Source organism: Zootoca vivipara, chromosome 3, assembly GCF_963506605.1.
Source record: "Zootoca vivipara chromosome 3, rZooViv1.1, whole genome shotgun sequence".
NCBI lineage: Eukaryota > Metazoa > Chordata > Lepidosauria > Squamata > Lacertidae > Zootoca > Zootoca vivipara.
The window spans coordinates 32,389,704-32,409,123 of NC_083278.1; the positions used below are offsets into that span (position 1 = coordinate 32,389,704).

General features: G+C 43.3%; 2 protein-coding genes across 16 annotated transcripts in view; one reads left to right on the plus strand and one right to left on the minus strand.

Moving 5' to 3' along the window:
- PHF3 (PHD finger protein 3) overlaps positions 1-14,655 on the plus strand; it is a 54,455-nt gene extending 39,800 nt beyond the window's left edge. For 14 of the 15 annotated variants that reach the window (XM_035109689.2, XM_035109697.2, XM_035109692.2 and 11 more), the window contains 3 exons: positions 6,113-6,308; positions 6,775-8,884; positions 9,336-14,655. In XM_035109689.2, coding sequence (XP_034965580.1) covers positions 6,113-6,308; positions 6,775-8,884; positions 9,336-9,345 — 2,316 coding nt within the window. In that variant the 3' untranslated portion in view covers positions 9,346-14,655. Of the gene's footprint in view, positions 1-6,112; positions 6,309-6,774 lie in introns of all 15 variants that reach the window. The other variant, XM_035109693.2, reaches the window with a different exon arrangement.
- LOC118082770 (protein eyes shut homolog) overlaps positions 14,642-19,420 on the minus strand; it is a 70,151-nt gene continuing 65,372 nt past the window's right edge. The window contains exon 11 of the mRNA XM_035110602.2: positions 14,642-16,794. Within this exon, the coding sequence (XP_034966493.2) occupies positions 15,602-16,794 (1,193 nt within the window). The 3' untranslated portion in view covers positions 14,642-15,601. The remainder of the gene's footprint in view (positions 16,795-19,420) is intronic.

The window sequence follows — 19,420 nt, forward strand, 5'->3', positions numbered from 1 at the left end:
TTTTTTAAGGCACAGTTTCCTCCTCCTCCTCCTATTTGGCATACTACAATTCCCATCATCCCTGACCACTGGTCCTGTTAGCTAGGGGATGATGGGAGTTGTAGTCCAACCCCAGCTGGAGACCCAAGGTTGGGAAACCTTGGTCTAGATGGACTGACCATTGATCTGATCCAGCAGGCTCTTCTTATGGAAACACCTAGTCCTTCCGAATGATAAAGCCTAACAAAACTGCTCTCTATTCGGTGATAAATGAGTAGATGTGGATGTTTAGCACATATTCAGCATATTTTCTTATGATATGAAGACCAGATGACTGGAGTGAAGTGGTAGTATAGGGCACACTGGCTACGAAGCATGGATAGTGTGACGACCCTGGTCCCACTCTACCTTACTATCACTGCGACACAGGAATCCAGAGGGGAAAACACCCACCCTCTTCTCCTGCCGCCTCAAAAATAAACCCCTTTTCCTAATGGGTTTCTAAGTAAGGAGAGCCTTCCAGCCTACGTGGCCTGGTACCTTAAGAAACTCTAGGCTGTCCCCCAGGAATAACCTCTTGCCTCCTGTAAAGGGTCTCCCTCAGTTGGATTCCCCCACTGTAGAAGTTTGCCCTAGGCACTCTGGCAACTTCTTGGCACCTCAGGTTACCCTTCTAAGCCTCCTCCGTGTAACTTCAGGACACAAACCACCACCTCCCTGCCTGAGGTGAGTTTGGCCCTCTCTTGAGTCACCACGGCTGTGAGTCCTGGTACCTCGCTGGAAAAATACAAACGGACCTCTTGTTGGCAAAAACAGAGATGAAGTTTTATTGTGTTAAAAACATAAGTGATTCTTTAACGTGTCATTTATTAATTAGCTTTGTTCCAGTTGTACAAAATAAACTCAGTCAAACATTTAACTTTAAGTTTTCCTAGCCTCTTAACTGTCTTCATATAAGCCACCACATAACACCACACCACACCTTCCTCCCTCTCCCTCCTAACTCACCAAACCGACCCTCCCTCCTTTCAAACCTGGCACAGTCCCGCCCCCATCAGAGTTCTATGCCAGTCAGGCTGGAGGTGGGTTAACTCTTTGCCAGCCGGGCAGAAATAAACATTTTAAAAGTGCTTCAATTTGTCACATATCTCCCCCACCACAAAGACATTGCGTCGGCTTGCTCTTAACTAACTAGAGCAATGCCAAAGCAATGGGCTTGGGGTTATAAATCCTTCAATGCATTCTATAACACTCATATTACAAAGTCAACTAAATTAACATCTCATAAACTTGTACACAAATAAACCATGTTTGACATGTGTTAGATTATAACGCCTAAGCACAAATGTTTTGCTAGGGTTACCACCGTTTCATATAATACTTTGCACCATTCTATACCTCTCAAAAATATACCTAGACAAAGCGTCCGCTATGATGTTTTCCTTCCCACTTATGTGCTTACCCTGTGTCTATTTTATAAGTTGCTAGGCTGGTCCTCCCTGGGATGTTTGAGAAGATCTGAGCAAACTGAGCAAGGACTAATTTTAACTGCTCCTTTTGCTCTGGGGTCAGACTTTCATCGAATGACACCTCTGCTAGAGTTGTGCCCTTACTTAGCTCTCCCCATCCAGTTAAATGAATTCCTTGGGTCACCTTCCCCTTTACTTGCAACACCAACTTATTTCTGTCAAAATAAGGCTTAAGTAAATTTACATGAAAATTCTTACATCGGTTCCCTTCCCCATCTAACTCTACCAAATAGTTCACCGCAGATATCCTCTCGACCACTTTGAAGGGACCGTCCCACGACATCTCCAACTTCTTTCGACGTCTTGTTCTTAACACGAGCACACTGTCACCAGGCTGGAAAGTTCTGTCTCTTGCGTGTGCATCATACCACTGCTTCTGTCGACGCTGTGCCTGCTGCAAGTTGTGAGCAGCTTGCTCCCGTAGCTCTTGAAGGTCGCTCTGCAGCTCCTGTAGATACGTCACAACATCAGGGCTGTCGATCTGCTCCTCCCCTGACCACGCTGCTTTCATCAAGTCTAGGGGTCCTCGTGGCTGTCGTCCAAATAGGAGTTCAAAAGGACTGAACCCTGTGCTCTCCTGCGGCACTTCGCGATAACCAAATAGGAAGTGTTGCAGCCTCTCATCCCAGTCGTTAGGATGATTGATGGAATAGGTTTTTAGCATCCGGCTCAGGGTCGAATTAAATTTCTCCGTCAAGCCATTCGACTGTGGATGATAAGCCGTAGTTTTAACATGCTTAATTCCACAAAGAGTTAAAAGCTCTTCCATGGTCTTGGACGTGAAGGATGTCCCTAAATCTGTTATAATTTCTTTGGGGAATCCCAGCCTTAGGAACACCGACATGAGGGCTTTTGCTACAGTCTTTGAGTCAATGTCCTTTAGAGGTATTGCTTCTGGATAGCGCGTAGCATAATCCACGAGGCATAAAATAAACTTATTCCCCCTTTTTGTAACTCTGGAGATAGGCCCGAGGATGTCCACTCCTACTCTGGAAAAGGGCTCAGTAATTACGGGAATAGACTGTAACAAGCCTCGCGTTTTGTCCGCTCTTTTGCCTGCTTTTTGGCAGATCACACAGGACTTGCAATACTCTTTGATGTCTTTGCCCATCCCAGGCCAGTAAAATCTTGCTTGGATTCTATCACTAGTCTTTCTAATGCCTAGATGCGCTGCTGAGGGTGCGTCGTGTGCCATTTGTAGCACTTGCAACCGGTAAGCTCTTGGCAACACTAACTGTTTCTTCCTTTCCCACACAGCAGCAGTTTTCCTCCTCCTAGAAATTCTATACAGTCTTCCCTCAATGGTGGTAAATAAGCAGGGGTTCTCCACAGTTACTTCGGCATTAGGACTTTGTGCTTTACCCCACAGCTCTTTTATAGTTTCATCCTCTTTTTGATCACTCAAGAATTGGGCACCGTGCTCCTGGACCACTGGCACGCTAATCAGCCCTTCATCCTCACCAGGTTCTATGGGTGTCTCTATAACTGCAGGAGGATTACTCTCAGTGACTTGAGACTGTGACCTAGTTATCACTTGAATACGGTGCTTCTGACTAGCTAGGTCATTCCCTATTAAAAAGGGTACCTCCAATTCATTTAGGATTCCTACTCTCCACTTGCCACAAAATCCTTTGTAGGTAATATCAACTTCAGCTAATGGTACTTCAAAATGTGGGCCCCATATGCCTTTTAAACTATAGGACTGACCCTTGAGGTACTGCTCCTTTGGAACAAATTGTGATTTGACAAGTGAGACTTCTGCTCCTGTGTCCCTCAAACCTAAAAAAACCTGACCATTTAATTCAATTGGCTCCATGTAATCTTGGTTGCACTCCTGCTCAGCCCTCCAGACCTGTAAGACCTTAGAAGTAGTCTCAGCTGGACTGTCTGCTTTCTCTGAGCCTTCTGTCTGAGGCGAGCTATTTTCCTGTGACTGCGTTATCAGTTTTACTTGTTTAGCTGCAGAAGGTGTAGTTTGCGACTTAACCAGCAGGGGGCACCTGGCACGTACATGGCCCTCACGATTACAGAAGAAGCAAGTGATTTTCTTATACCCTGTCTTGTCAGAAACTGATTCCCTGACAGGAAAATTTTCTTGCCTGTCTTTATTTTCTCTGTTTCTCCATGGATTACCCTTCTGTGAGTGTTTTGGGAATGCTATTTCATTGAAATCTCCCTGTAGTTCGTCTAAGACCTCAGCAACCTGTGCCACAGTTTTCAGTTTTTTATCCCTCAAGAACCAACGTAAATTGCTAGGGATTTGCTTAAAAAATTGTTCTAAACAAATTAATTGTTTTAACTCATCAAAGTCCTTCACTCCACTCCCTTGAATCCATCTGTCAAGTAATTTATCTAAGCGGCTAGCTAGTTGGGCATAAGTCTCTTTATGTTCCTTTTTTGCCTCACGAAAAGCCTTTCTGCTTTGTTCAGCCGTGAGCCCACATCGAACCCTGACCCTTTGCTTAAATACTTGGTAACTTGACAGCTCTTCTTCCCTCAGGTCAGCATAAATTTCACTTAGTATCCCACAAATTTGAGGTCTTAAATAAAGCATCCAGTTCTCCTCAGGTATTTGAAATTCCACACAAACGCGTTCGAAGGTAAATAGAAACGATTCGACATTATCGTCTTTTCCAAATTTGGGGAACCTTTTTAAATTAATTGCGATACTATCATTGTTAACTGGACTACTAGTTAATTCTGATCGCAAACGTATCTCTTCAAGCTTCATTCTGTCCTGTTCTAATTGAACCCTTAATCTCTCGGACTGCATTCTCTCCTCAGCTTCCATTCTAGCTTTTTCCCTCTCACTTTCAGCTTCAATCCTAGCTCTTTCTCTCTCACTTTCAATTCTAGCTTTTTCCCTCTCACTTTCAGCTTCAATCCTAGCTTTTTCTCTCTCACTTTCAATTCTAGCTTTTTCCCTCTCACTTTCAGCTGCTATCTTTTCCCTCTCAGCTTCAATTCGGGCCATCTCAATTCGTAGTTTCATCAGTTCTACCTCAGAACCTGGGCTTCCCTCAGCCCCTTCCGTTCTTTCATCTCCTTTTGCCTCTCTGGGTTTTCTTACGTGAGTCATTTTCCTCACAGGAAAATCCTGACAGACTCAAACCAAACTAGGCGCGTGAGCTTTGAATTTCGATCACGACGCTGCCACCAAAAATGTGACGACCCTGGTCCCACTCTACCTTACTATCACTGCGACACAGGAATCCAGAGGGGAAAACACCCACCCTCTTCTCCTGCCGCCTCAAAAATAAACCCCTTTTCCTAATGGGTTTCTAAGTAAGGAGAGCCTTCCAGCCTACGTGGCCTGGTACCTTAAGAAACTCTAGGCTGTCCCCCAGGAATAACCTCTTGCCTCCTGTAAAGGGTCTCCCTCAGTTGGATTCCCCCACTGTAGAAGTTTGCCCTAGGCACTCTGGCAACTTCTTGGCACCTCAGGTTACCCTTCTAAGCCTCCTCCGTGTAACTTCAGGACACAAACCACCACCTCCCTGCCTGAGGTGAGTTTGGCCCTCTCTTGAGTCACCACGGCTGTGAGTCCTGGTACCTCGCTGGAAAAATACAAACGGACCTCTTGTTGGCAAAAACAGAGATGAAGTTTTATTGTGTTAAAAACATAAGTGATTCTTTAACGTGTCATTTATTAATTAGCTTTGTTCCAGTTGTACAAAATAAACTCAGTCAAACATTTAACTTTAAGTTTTCCTAGCCTCTTAACTGTCTTCATATAAGCCACCACATAACACCACACCACACCTTCCTCCCTCTCCCTCCTAACTCACCAAACCGACCCTCCCTCCTTTCAAACCGGGCACAGTCCCGCCCCCATCAGAGTTCTATGCCAGTCAGGCTGGAGGTGGGTTAACTCTTTGCCAGCCGGGCAGAAATAAACATTTTAAAAGTGCTTCAATTTGTCACAGATAGCCATGCAGAAATATTCATAGTACTAAAAATATTTTGCAGATACAATTGCATCTCTGCAAGTAATATTTCCATAGTGCTGGAGTGGGGAGTTATTTTTTTTAAAAAAACAACAACAACGAAAGATATTACAAGATTCTGCATGTGCAATTTCTGTACGTTTTCTGCACAGAGAACTAGAGCTAGTCTAATGATCAGATCGGATCTGATTTAATTTATCTACAGTATAAGAAGCAGTATTCATACAGTGTATACATTTCAGGGCTGCTTTATTCAAAAGGCAAGCTGCACGCCTCCAAAAATAAACCCCTGTATAAGTTGGTTCAAATGGCTGAAGTTCCCTCCTTCATAAGTACCCACAAGTGGCTTGCTGGGCTGGTCACTTGCTGAGAAATCCTTCAATAGCTTTGCCAAAAGCTGTGGAGACTCCTCCTATTCTTGGCTGCAGCTTGTAATAACCGAGACTGCCCTTCTTTACCTGGAGCTGAAGTCTCTGCAGTGTCAAATTCTCCTTGTGTGAAAAACCAACTCTTTCACGTGCAGTAAGTACCTGAAAGCAAGATGATGATTGCTGACTTTCCCCTCTCCTCTCCTCCCCTGCCACCAAGTGCTGAATTCTGCTTTAGAGAACTAGTGGAAAAATTGTAAGTTAATTTGCGCCCCTCCCTTCTCCATAGGAAATCTGTGTGGTTCGTTTTACCCCCGTGACAGAAGAGGATCAGATTTCATACGCTTTGCTGTTTGCGTACTTCAGCAGCAGAAAGCGTTACGGTGTAGCTGCAAATACCATGAAGCAAATCAAGGATTTATATATCATCCCTTTAGGTGCCTCTGATAAAATTCCACATCAGCTGGTGCCTTTCGATGGTCCTGGTAGGTAACAAAAGTTGGCCATTTCACATGTTAGTGATAGAGATCTTGTTTTTGACATTTAAACTGCTGAGGTGCATTTTGATTATCCCCAAAACCAGATAGCTTGAAGCTTTTATTTTGAGAGTGTGCATGAAGCTTGCAAATGTGAGAAGTCACCCTCATTGAGGAACCTTGCCTTTCAGTTTTCCCCCTCAACAAGCATGCATTTGTGCTTCCTATTGCTCATGAATAAAGCAAGCTTACCTTTATTTAACAAGAACTAATTATTTTAGAGTCTATAGGAATTCTACTTACAGGGAGCAGCTCTTGGAGAGAGACATTGGGAAATTTGACTACTTGGACCAGCTGAGTTTTCTGAGATTGCAGAGGCATAGATAAGCTTTTTGGTAGAAATAGTTTTTTTCCCCTGAAGTGTATGTTTATCTTATTAATTATACCACTGTGGTTCCCCACCTTCCAAATGCAGGTATTGAAGTGCACCGACCCAATTTGTTGCTTGGGTTGATAATTCGTCAGAAGCTGAAAAGGCAGGCCAGTTCTGCTACCAGTATGAACCCTAGTCCTGCTGAAGAGAGTCCTGAGAATTTGCCCCCAGAAAAGAAGAGTAAACTGAGCAAACCTGAAGTCCTTCATTCTGAATCGGTGGAAAAAGAAGAGGAGAACGACTTCTTCAACTCCTTCACAGCTGTATTACACAAACAAAGGATCAAGTCGCAGCTATCAAATACTGAAGAGACAACTGTGAGTGAGCCTGCTGTGGAAAGCATCAAACTTGAACCACCAAAGCCTCTGCGGTTCCTTCCCGGAGTTTTGGTTGGATGGGAAAATCAGCAATCTGCTCTTGAGCTAGCAAGTAAGCCACTGCCAGTTGATGACATCCTTCAAAGTCTTTTGGGCACTACGGGGCAGATGTCTGAACATATCCAGCCAGCAGTTAGCCAGCTTGCTAGTGAAGATCTGCCTTTATTAGATAAAAAGCCAAGCATAAAAGAAGAACAAAGGGACATTCCTATAGTAACTGCTGGAACTGAAGAAACGAAGGGGGAAAAGGACAATTCAAAAGAACCCATTGATAATTTCTCTGCAGCTGATACACCAGTAGCCGATGTCTCATGCTCGTCAGAAAATCTGACAAGCATAAGTCTTAAGGGCAAACCACCAGATGTTTCTACAGAAGCATTTTTAGCAAACCTAACTATTCTGTCACAGAACAAGGAAACCAAAGAGACTCCTGAAAGCAATCTAAGGTTGGGTGACGGTGATAATGTTTCTCAGGAAAGGACCACAGATTTTCCCATCTCATCGAGCACAGGGAAAGGAATTGGGAGCAATAATGCTGGCATAGCATCTGTTGATAATATGACTATGAATAGTTCACAGTTCATCAATCTTAAAAGGGATCCAAGGCAAGCAGCGGGACGAGGCCTACAGAACAGTGCTTCAGAAAACGATGGGGACAGTGTTAAGTACGAAGAAATGCAGAATAGTCAACAACCGGACACTTTAGAAACTGAACAGGCTAAAGTAGATAAGCAACTGTCAGGAAACGACCTAGCCTCAGATCAAAGTGATAGTCAAGCGTGCAAGAAGTCGTTGGTTTCAGCTGCATCTACAGCAGACAGTGTGTGCTCACAGCCGGAAAATACAAATCCGTTGTGTGAAGAAGCACTGATGCCGAGCATTGAGGCAGTACATCCCGTTAGAAGAGGATTATTGACACCGCCGTCGTCATCTCAGTTTGAAGCAGATAATGCCAGTGGTTCTGAATTCAGTACCAAAATGCCGAGCCCTGTTGCAAGTGGAAGCTTTTCACCAATCAGGACTCCACAGCCAAATTTTCAGCACACCAAAACTTCTCCACCTGGCTTTCAGTTTCAAGGGGCTGTTGCCCCTAATTTTCCTCCCCAAAACAATCCTGTGTTTGGCTTTCCTCCTCATCTGCCCCCTCCACTCCTCCCTCCTCCAGGCTTTGGCTTTGCTCAGAACCCTCTGATGCCTTGGCCACCCGTTTTGCACCTGTCAGGTCAGCCCCCACATTTTGTTGGACCAGTTACACCAGTGCCACCCCTGGCTCAGAAACCGCCGAGATTCTCGGGGCCAGAACACTTTTATCAGAGTAGAGATACCCGGAGGCCAGAGAGGCGTCACAGCGATCCTTGGGGTCGGCAGGGTCCCCATGTGGAGAGGGGATTTGGTAGGAGGAAAAGCGACCAGCACAGGCAGAGGTTTTACAGCGAGACCCACCACCAGAAAAAGGGCAGGCATGACTGGGAGCCGGATTCCGAAAGAAGTAGGCATAGAGATAGAAACCAGGAAAAAGAAAGAGAGAGGAAAAGCAGGGAGGAAGGGCATCGGGACAAAGAGAGGTCGCGACTTTCACATAGTGACAAAGACTCTGAAGGCAAATCCAGAGACAGTAGGAATCTTGACAAGAAGGAAGCTCCTAAAAGTGAAGAGCGTGCTCAGGAGAAGGAGAGAGAGAAAAGTAGGGAGAGGCACAGAGAGCGAGAGAGTGACAAGCCCCGAGATAGACATCAAAAAGACAGGGACCACAGTGACCGGGGGAAAAACAAAAGGTAAAAGTAGCGGGGAAAGGGGTCCACAGCTTATCTTCTAAAGTTTTTAATAAACAGGAAATAATCTGTTTTAAATATGTCCTAAAACTCTGTAAAAATATATGCTTGGGTATCAGTTGTGCCATCAGTTCTTTCTTTTTTAAAAAAAATATCCAGTGTTTAATGTTTTGTAGAGACAAGTCTTGTTGGGTACCAACCGGTGTACCGCTTGCTCATTTACTTTTACATTCAGCCGCCCTAGGAGCAGAGGTTGAATTGTTCAAAATTTTACGTAGCTTGTATAGACAATAATTTAATGGTTTTCCTTTGATATGCAATAAAAAGTGCATAAAGGTTCTTTGTTCGATTTGGCTTCAGTTGACATATTTGCAGCCTTTGGTGATTTGTGCTCTCTGTTTGAAGATGCTCCAGTAAATATAAAGGAGAATTTTGTATCATTCACTCTTCCTAGATTACACTGACTTAAAAAGAAAAGAAAAGACTGTGACACACTCTCAGAAACCCAAGTTTGGTTGCAGTATACAGCATACTTGAATGGTGTTGAAGACTTTCAAAAGACAAGCAAAAGGAAAAAAGAGCAGTATTTATCATCATATTCCCACCCCATGCATCTGAAACAGTTTTTGAGCAGAAATTAGAAGGCTGCATGGTCCAAATTTTATTGCTTTTAGAGTACACATTTTAATAAGGTTTTTTTAACAACCTTTAGCCTTTATGCTATAATTTGTATTAACTTCCCAACCATTTCTCTTGCTTCAAAAACTTGAATACCTAAGCTTGTACATGACATTGTGTTTTACTATCCTTTATATTGTAAAATGTAAATATTTTAAGGGATATTTTGATTCTACAAATGATAAAGCCTTCTCACAGCTGTTGTTTGATTGGTTTTAATAGATGTGAAGCAATAGGCTAAACTGATATAACAGAAAGATGTATAAATGTGGCTTGACTGGTAATTTTTAACAACCCTAGGGCTTTTAATAAATAGATCAGTAAAATTTTGTGATTTTCTGTGGAAAATTATAGTATATTGCTGTTTCTGTTGGATACCATTGCACTATTCTGTTCAACATCCTGTTTTGAAGAATATAGTAAAATTAAGAGCATTGTGGATAAAGAAACTTATTGAGTAAGATCGCCTTATCTATTAACATATTTTTTTTTGCACTTTGGTATCAAAATAAACTTCCTTCCAATAATATGTGATTAAAGCAAATTGTTAGGCTATTTTAAAATCCTATTTAAATATAACAGCCGGTTTGCAAACCTTGCACATGGCTTTATATAGTCAAATTAAAAATGCTATATCGTACAATGTTTGATGGTAGCTTTTATTTAAAGATATGACTATCCAGATTGTTGGCTTTTAAGAAACACAATTTTTTAAAAGCACAATGTATATGTTAAATAGAAATTCAAGATCATGGTAATTCTGATGTAACATTTGGAGGGAACGTTTGCAACTATGTCCAGCACAGTTGTCTAAGCGAATGTAGAATGTCACCTTCTGGGACCAAGGTATCACCCTCAATCCCGCACCTGAGCTTTGTTTGTTTCCCCAGCACTTGTGAACACACTCTGGTCAGCAGGACTTCTCTGGGAATCCTCCTCCTGTCTTTCTCTCTCTCCCCCCGCCCCCAACAGAAAGTAGAAAAGAAGCTTTTTCTACATAGGATCAGATCATCTTAGACTTAGCATAACCATTAATGAAGGCCGTGAATGGAAGAAGCACAGATAGGTTTATTAATGAATATTCCAAGTGTTCTGATTTTGAATAGTTCTCAGGGTGGGGATTGTTCGGAATTTGTATGGTGAGAATCTGACTTCCTTGAGCAATCTGCAAAGGGGGACCAGTCATGTTTATTGTGTAGCCCTGCGTTCGTGCTCTCGTGTCACAAGTAGAGTTTGTGGTAACTTTGTACAAATGGAGCAAATTTCTTTTTTTTTTTGTTTCCTCTTGTCCCTGTGTTGCAAAGCAGTGACCTGACTTGTTCATGCCTTTTATTCTCTGTGTTTTCTTGTGGTCTTAGAATAAAGTCTGGTAGGTTAACTGGTGGGTTGTATTGGAGTACTTAGGGCTATGTGAATAATTTTCCTTTGAAATTCTGGGCAAGCAGTTATCAGACTTGCATGAGTACAGCTACTAATACTGTACAGTATTTAATGTAGTAGTAGTAACTGTGTCTGAATACCTACCAACCTGTGCTCTGAAATCAGCAAGGGAGGTCCTGCTTTTGATCCTGCCAATGTTAGAATATGGTGGCCCATGATTATGGCGACCTAAGACAGGGCTTTCTTGGTGATGGAATTCCTTCCCTAGGTGTGGTTGGCTCCCACCCTTCTGACTTTTATGCATCAGCTAAAGGCGTATTGTTTGCTTTGCTTTTGGGACATGAATTTGCCTTGGTATCTATCAATCGAAGACATTGTGCTTGTTGTATTTTGCTTCTGATTTTGTTTTCTAGTTGTATTTTGTAGCACTTTGGATGCTTTTGGAAGGAAGGGCAGTACATAAACACAGAATCATAACCATAGTATTGTAATAATGTTTTGGTTTCCTGGGGAGGCAAAGAGAATGGAGTCAAAGACCTTGCATAGATAGCAAAGGTCTTGCACTGTTTTAAGGTCCTTGACATGGCAATCAGTGAAATGCTACTTCTGGGTTAAATCGCCATTTTGCAAGTTGAGAGCAAGCAAGGATTGGAAAGTTGTTTCACAGTGAGATGTTCACTGGTGTGTAAATAAATGAAGTATTGCAGAAACTGAAAAACAGTAGGTTCATAGGAAATTCTAAGTTGATTCTCCACATGGAAGACAGTCATTTTTCACAGTTATAGAACTAGAAGATGTACAGTTTCAAATTGTGGGATCCCCCCCTTCTCGTGGATTCAAACACTGGCATGCCAGTTCTACATCTGAATTGTGAGAGAAAGTACTTGCAAGTTGCTGGTGTTCCTGTTTATGTACGGTATGTTTCCCTTGACCTTTGTCATTCTAAGAACTGCTCATATATCCAACAAAGTCATCCTGTTCATGCAATGGCTTCCACTTGGGCAACAACTCCCCCCACTGCATGCAGCCCCCAAACCTGCTCTGAGTTTCCCCCTAACCCCCTGGAGCAGATTGGGGGAGAAGAGAGGAAGTGGAAGGTAGTTGCACAAGTGGAAGTCCTTGTGTGAACAAGACACCTTTGTGGAATGCAATCCACAGGCTCAAATATGTGCCTGCATGTTAAACATCTGGGGAAGCAGTAGTTACAGGCAAGCAACTCTGTTTTTTCCCTAGTTAAAAAAAAATATGAAGATGAAACCTGCTACTGTTGATTTGAGTATTTTTATTGTTTTTAATTAAATATTTTACCAGGTTACAGAAGTACATATATTGTCTCTATTTTCAAATAAGTCCTTTTTACAGATTAGTTATATTCAATGTGAGACTTTAATGTTGTATACAGTATAAGATTGGGGGAGAAGAAGGGTGGAGTGAGAGAGCGAGGGGAGAGAAGGGGGAAGTAAACTTTCATTCTTTTACATAGTGTGTGTGCGAGGTTTTTGTGTCAGCGTCAGGTGAGTAGGTTCTCTTTCATTTATTACCGTATTTATATGAATCATCATTACATTATATCATTGAATCTAATGCACACCTCCATTTTCAAAACTTTGAAACCAAAAAAGTATATGCCAGCGCCATCAAATCTAATGCACACCCTAATTGTCACTACGTAATTTGACCAAAAAAGGTGTGCATTACATTCCAGTAAATACAGTAGTTTTCGACAGTGAGAGAGGTTGGGGGCCCCAGGGCATGGTTGGTTGCCTTTAGTTGACTGCAGTGGGTTTTGTTTGTGTGTGTGAAAGAGAGGGGTTGTTGGGTCAAGTTAACCATATTGATTCCTATGCTGTCGGTTCTTGTTGTCTTGGTGGGTTGTGTGTGTAATAAAGGGGAACCACACTGGGGAGAAGGCATCCTCTTTTATTTGTCCCCATGTCAGTTTCGGTTTGTTGGTTAGCTTAGCTTTTCTAGTTGGGCTGTTTCCCATACAGTTGGGTACTAGTGGTCCATGTTCACTCCTGGCAGGTCCCTCCAGTGTCTAGCTCTGATGCTCCTGGCTGCTGAGGGTAGGTGGCTTATAAGCTCTTTGGGGTGTGAGTGTGCATTTGATGTAAACATTTTATTAGACAGTAAGAACAAGAAGCAAAAGGAGACACTGATGGTTTTAGTGAGAATTTTATTTGAAGGCTATGCAACAAATATAGTTTTTGTATATCGTTATATGGGTACACGTTTTGAAGTGTTGCAATTTTCATTTATTACATAGCAGTGTTTCAACAGAATCAATAGGGCAAGCCTACATTTATTCCAGAGGATTGACTGCTGCTTAAAACACCAGCTCCTCAGAGGCTGCAATCCTGAGTGCTTTTCAAAGGTAAATGATGACAGCTTCTACATTAATCTTTCTAATTGAGGCTCAACTTGATGGAGAGAAAAGTTGAAAAATGTTTATGAAGGTAACATGTTTGCTACATGTCGCTAGCTTTGTCAGCATGACAAAGCTGTTATTAGCATAAAACGTTCCTTACCATTTTCCTTGGAAACTTTTATGTTTCACTTGAGGAAAACGAGGCAGACCAGTTCCCCCTGCACTTGACACTGGGCTGAGGTTGGGCAATTGGATTAGGTTGAGTGTCCTTCCCCTTGGCTCAGCCAGGCTCCCCCTTCCACCCAGTATATGGCTGGTTGGGAAGCCTGCTGGCTGGAGCCAGAGGAAAGCCACCAAACAGTGTATTCCCAGGGAGAGTGGTGGGCTTGTGCTGACCTGGGATCTGCTGGCACCTGAAGTCATTGCCATTGTGTGACTGCAACGGTCCCAGCAGCTGTCACGATCAGGAAAGCTGTGATTGTGGTGGCTCTGCCACTTTGCAAAGCCCCATGGCAGGAGGCGGCAGTTTGGATTGTGTTTTCCATTTTTAACGTCAGGCAATATGGAGGTTAATGGCAAAAGAAATTAGGGTTGAGCACTTTTCCAAACAGCTTAGCCTGATGCTACACGGGTATGAGATGTGAATGGTATTTTCTAGCAATCATAATGCAAGTACTTCTGTCATCATCTGCTCCTTCCCCTTCTCCTCCCCCCCTTCCTAAACATCACTTCAGTGTCATTGTTATAGTATACAGTGCTTTTCCCCCTGAACCAATAGGTGCCGCAACACACCTCCCTCAGAAGACCCACCCCAGAACTTATCTTCGGGGTGTGTGTTCTCCTCGCAAGCCAGAGGCATTCTCTGACAGGCTCTTGTTTGTGGGGCTGCCTCAGCTGCCACCGCACAGGCAGAGGTGTGGGTGGGCCACCTCTTTTTCCCCGGAGGAAGAGGCAGCCCACCCATGTGAAGGTGGGGGCTGAGGTAGCTCCGTGAACAGAGCCTAACAAGCTCTGTTCGCAAGGCTGCCTTTCCATGGGTGGGCGGGCAAGGCTGCCTCTTCCTACTGGCAGAGAGGCAACCTGCCTGCACTCCCCCTCATGTGAAGGCTGCTGAGGCACAGATTGGAAGCTTCACCCAGCGGTAAATCACAAGTGAAACCACCATGCTCTACTGGGCATTGGGACTGAGGAGCGGCAGCAGTTTCACACGCAATATACCGCTGGGTGAAGGCACCATCGTGCTCTGGCCCTCATACCATTCCTGCGATGTATTGATATGTCAACCAGACCTATTGTTGAGGCTGCTCAGGTGAAGCTTCTCCCCATCAGCTGAGCAGTTTAACAAGCTCCCCGCTCTCTGGCTTAGGTGAGCTGCAGCAGTGTTGGGGGCTTGCTCAGCTGAGGTGCAGCTTTCCTGTGTGTCAGCTGTTAGCTAGGAGGTTGAAGAGCCTCAGCAAAGCGCAGGTTCACCTGTGCCTCTCCAGAGCCTGTAGATCAGGCATCCCCAAACTGCGGCCCTCCAGATGTTTTGGCCTACAACTCCCATGATCCCTAGCTAACAGGACCAGTGGTCGGGGAAGATGGGAATTGTAGGCCAAAACATCTGGGGGGCAAAGTTTGGGGATGCCTGCTGTAGATGATGTCCGGGATCCACTGAGGGTCTCATGAGTCAGAGGCACAGTGGGGCTTTGCTGACGCTGGTCAGGTCTCTCGCCACACTTTGGGGGAGTTCCGGCTGGGGAAAAACCACTGTGTGTGCCAAGAAAATGTTGCTTGTCAGCAATGGTGGAAGTATCCAGTTGGCTTTTGTAGTGGAACTGTAAACACGTTTGGTTTTTAAAAAAAATACTTTTACCACTCTGTTTCAATCACATTTGGCATTTATTTTCTGAATACTGTATGCTCTAAAACTTGGAGGCAAAGTTCTATGAGAATAAGCTAACAGAAAATTAATATAATTCTATATTGAATATACATTAGTCTCACTTCATATACAAAAGCTACCTATGATATAGAAAATAAAATGATTTTCTGTTTTAAAACACCTAAATTAACACAAAAGAATTTCCTTTTTTCAACCATTAGTTGCTTGGGGAATTTAAACATTTCTGCAGTCCAGCTTCTCAGAGAGAAGGGAAAATAGCTTGGCTAGGATTAAAACCTCACTCAGACAGCGCAGGGCGCTGGGGACTGCAAAGGGAGTCCGGAGCCTGAAGGAAAGGTTTCCTATATATCATGCACTGTAAGTAAAGATTCATATTTTGTACTTACATAAAAAGGTTCTTATTCAGCAGTTAATCCTTATCTCCACTATAAACATTATAGCCTTCTGCCTTAATCAGCAGGATCTTTTTAGTATCTTGAAACAGGACAACGTCTTTAATTTTGCCAACTAACTCCTGATTGAAGAGCCCTGAAGTGACAGTGTTCACTCTCCTATTAAGCCCAAATCCTCCAAAATAGCAAGTCCCTCCATAATTGAGAGCAGTATATTTTCTTTGTGGATCTAGATCTTCAAAGAGAACCAATTCCTCATCAAGGTACACTTTGATGAGAGTCTTGTTCTGTGCAATGGTGACAAAATACCATTTTTTGCAACATAGAGACTTGCTCTGCAGAACAAGAGGGACAGCAATGCTTTCTCCGAGGTTCACCATAACTTTCAGCATTCCGCTGGCAAGTCCAGCTGCAAGGAAATCACTGTCTTCATTTTCAGCCTTCCCTAACCATACAAGTAAACCATCCTCGTGATCAGTGGTAAAATTGAAAGATATCCTAGTGAATCTGAGGTCTCTTCTTTTATAGTTGGAATCTATGTATTTGAGGTATGAATTGCCTGTAAATTTTGCAGTAAAAAATGAGATCTTTTTTTCACAACGGAGGCCTGACCAGCCAAGTCTACATGCGCACGTATATGAAAATAAAGCTGGGGTAGGTATACAAATGCCTCCATGTAGACATTTACCATGTGAACAATAAGCAGATTGCTCACATGTCTTCCCCATCCAGTGCTTGGGGCACAAGCAATAGAAACCCGATGGTTCAACTTTGCATTCTCCATTATTTTTACACACTGTATACCCACAAGAAGTTCCATCGCAGTCTCCCACATTGGAGCCAGCTTTAGCTCCTTTCTCAGTCAGTTTTAGCTCTCTGCCGTTGACAAGAACCTCTCGAATGCAGCCTGTAAAGCCGATGGGTTCATTCTTGATTGCCATGGGATTAACCAGATTTAAAGAAGAGACTCCACCTACGTAGAAGTCTGTGCGTGTATCTAAGGCAGTCATGCCACTACTAGCTTCCCGGGTTATATTGATGCCATTGAGGTCGAGGTAGCCTTCATTGCCAACTCTTCCTGCTTTAATTAAATACCACGTACCGCTTGTGCTGTGTACATTTTGGAAAGTCTGCAGAATTACCGTTCTGTCACCAAGGTTGTAGCGCAGCTGTACATACCAGTTTACTACAGAGATGCTTAGGAAATCGCCTATGGAGAAAGAAGAAGAAAGATGCTTCAACATTCCATGAGCTGACAACACATATTTTTGCCTAAGCATTAATAGACAGCAGCCTTGACACTCTGCGGAACAGGCCTGCATTGCACAACTTGTGACTCACCAAGCCAAATGCAGCCCGCCAGCCATGCACACCATTTTGGCAGGTGCTCAACAACTGCCTTGTTTTGCAGTTCAAGGGAAGGGAGAAATAAACAGTAAATTGCAAGAACCCGGGCCAGGAGGAAGATGAATTTCAAGTGAATCTTCAAAAGGTTTTATTTATGTAATGAAGAATTCAAATAGGAATCAATTCCGGTATAATAGGCAAATAAAAATAAATTCCAGTGAAAAAATCCCAGGACAAGGCCCCGTTTCGACAATTCTTCGTCAGCAATGTTTTAATGGTCAGAGTGTACCAAGTATTTCAAGTTGGCCCGAGTTCTTGCAATTTACTGTTTATTTCTGGACTTCACCAAAAACTCCAATTTCTACAGTAGTTCAAGGGAAGGGAGCAAGAACAGATTTAGCAAAGCAATGTTGTTGCACCATGTAAAAGGATGCATTCGGCTTGGTGTGTGGAAGGTTGAGAAGGTGTAGTAGAAAATATTAAGATGAGCTACAAGCATTCATTGCAAGTTTGTGAAGGTGACCACAGGGGTTGCACAGGGGAATGTGATTGGAAGTCTCCATATGATCAAGGGCTTATCTGCCTTATCAGAATTTCTGATTGCATGGAGGCAATAAAATGGGTTCATCCAAACAGGCTTGGAAGCTCCCTTTGGACCTCAAAAGTCGGAAGGTTGCGATGGCACATGCAGCACGAACACATTCTGTACCTTTACTCCCTTGACCACCTTGCCCAAGACCAGTTCTTTTAGAATCCAGCACGTTATTTTTTGGGGGGTGGGGATAGTTTTTGTAAAATGACAAATAAGGGAGGCTATGGCCACCCTCTCTTTATCAATGAAATACATAAATTTAAACAGAATGCATTGCTTCAGTTCAAAATTGGTGTGGTTTTTTAATCTTTGTAGAGAATTGACCAGCACTATTAGGTAAGATAAAGGTATTACTATTACAGTACTATGACCCAGCAATGTGAAAATCCAGTGCCAATTGCCTGTTAAGTGTGAACAATGTTTGTTAAGGTTTTCATAACTGGCAAAAGGGATTGTTAAGGCTTATGTAACGCTGGCAAAAGGAAAAGCTTTACATAAGGTGCTTTGCAAACTTAAGCAACAGAAACCCCTTTCATTTCTTTTGGCGGCTGCTAGGAGAATACTCCAGGACCTCCCTGCACTCTGAGTCTGCTTTGACAGGCTCATTGCAAGGCGAACAGCAGATGCAAGACTCAGTCCTCAGTGACCCCACCCCCACACTTACATGACAGTGTGGTTCAAATAGGTAATATGAATGCTGTAAGTTAAGCAGAGTACTCCACTGACAGAGACTGCTTGCTTAGACAGGAGAAGGTGTGATTTAAATGAATGCTTGTGGCAGTAGGTAAATGGTTCTAAGAAACTGCTCTTTCGCATCCTGTTACCAATATACCCTTGTTTTAATACAATTGGAGGTACACTCCAATGTGTTAAGTAGCACTTACAAGTACAGTAACCAGATCACAATCTTGGGCATAATCTGTGCTAGTATCCTTTATCATTTTTCAAAGAGTGTGCATGCAAGACAGAAAGATGTGCAGGCTTTTGTATGGAGCTGATTGACAGGGTTTGCAAACAGACAGGGCTATCCACTGGGACCCAGGCCATGTCTTTACCTGCCGCACATGAGATGTCATATATGATCCCAGGTGTAGGGCAGGTGGGTGGGGGAAGGGCTCATGATTAAGCAGATATTCTGTTTCCCACCACCTACACAATAAGATAACCAAAGCACAAGTGTCCCTTGAAATTTGCACTTCTCTGAGTTTTGCAAGGCAATTCCTCAACCAGGCAATTTGACCAAACATGCACATACTGTGTGTCTGCTGCAGGCACTCCCAGTGTTATTGTTTAAATTGCTGGATTTCAGTGCAAGTATATATTTCTCTTTAAGAGACATGTAGGGCTATTTGTCTTACTTCAAAACAAAACACAACTCCAAAAGCCTCCCACCTCAGCATTAAAACGGCTGTGAGCTTAGAGAAAGAGGAAACAGTATTTGAAGCAGCAGTTTCAAAATCTGGGGAGAGGGTGTGAGTGAGAGGAGAATGAATGAACAAAAGCTGTGGTTGCTACAGGAGGGAGCGAGGCAAAAACTGACACACAGCTTGCCAGTTTCAACTGCTCCCTTCCCTTGTGGCTTTGAAGAAACAACTTCAGAAAACAAAGCAGTGGCTTCAGAGTTAAAGCTACCAGGGGTGCCGAAGGAGAAGGGACAAATGCTCTCTGCATACCTGTATCATCCCAACTGAGTGATTGGAACATAGATGCACCTCCCCAAAATGGGGGGGAGAGTGTTATACCTACAAAGTATGGGAGGTCAACCGAAATTCCACTTAAAACTTACAGTGGAAGAGCAATGGGTTTTCCTAAACCTCAGTGCTGTACTCTGTGACTAACATGATCCAGCTGATCTAAGTGCATTTTTGTCAAGAGTGCAATGCAGCCATTTTACTCA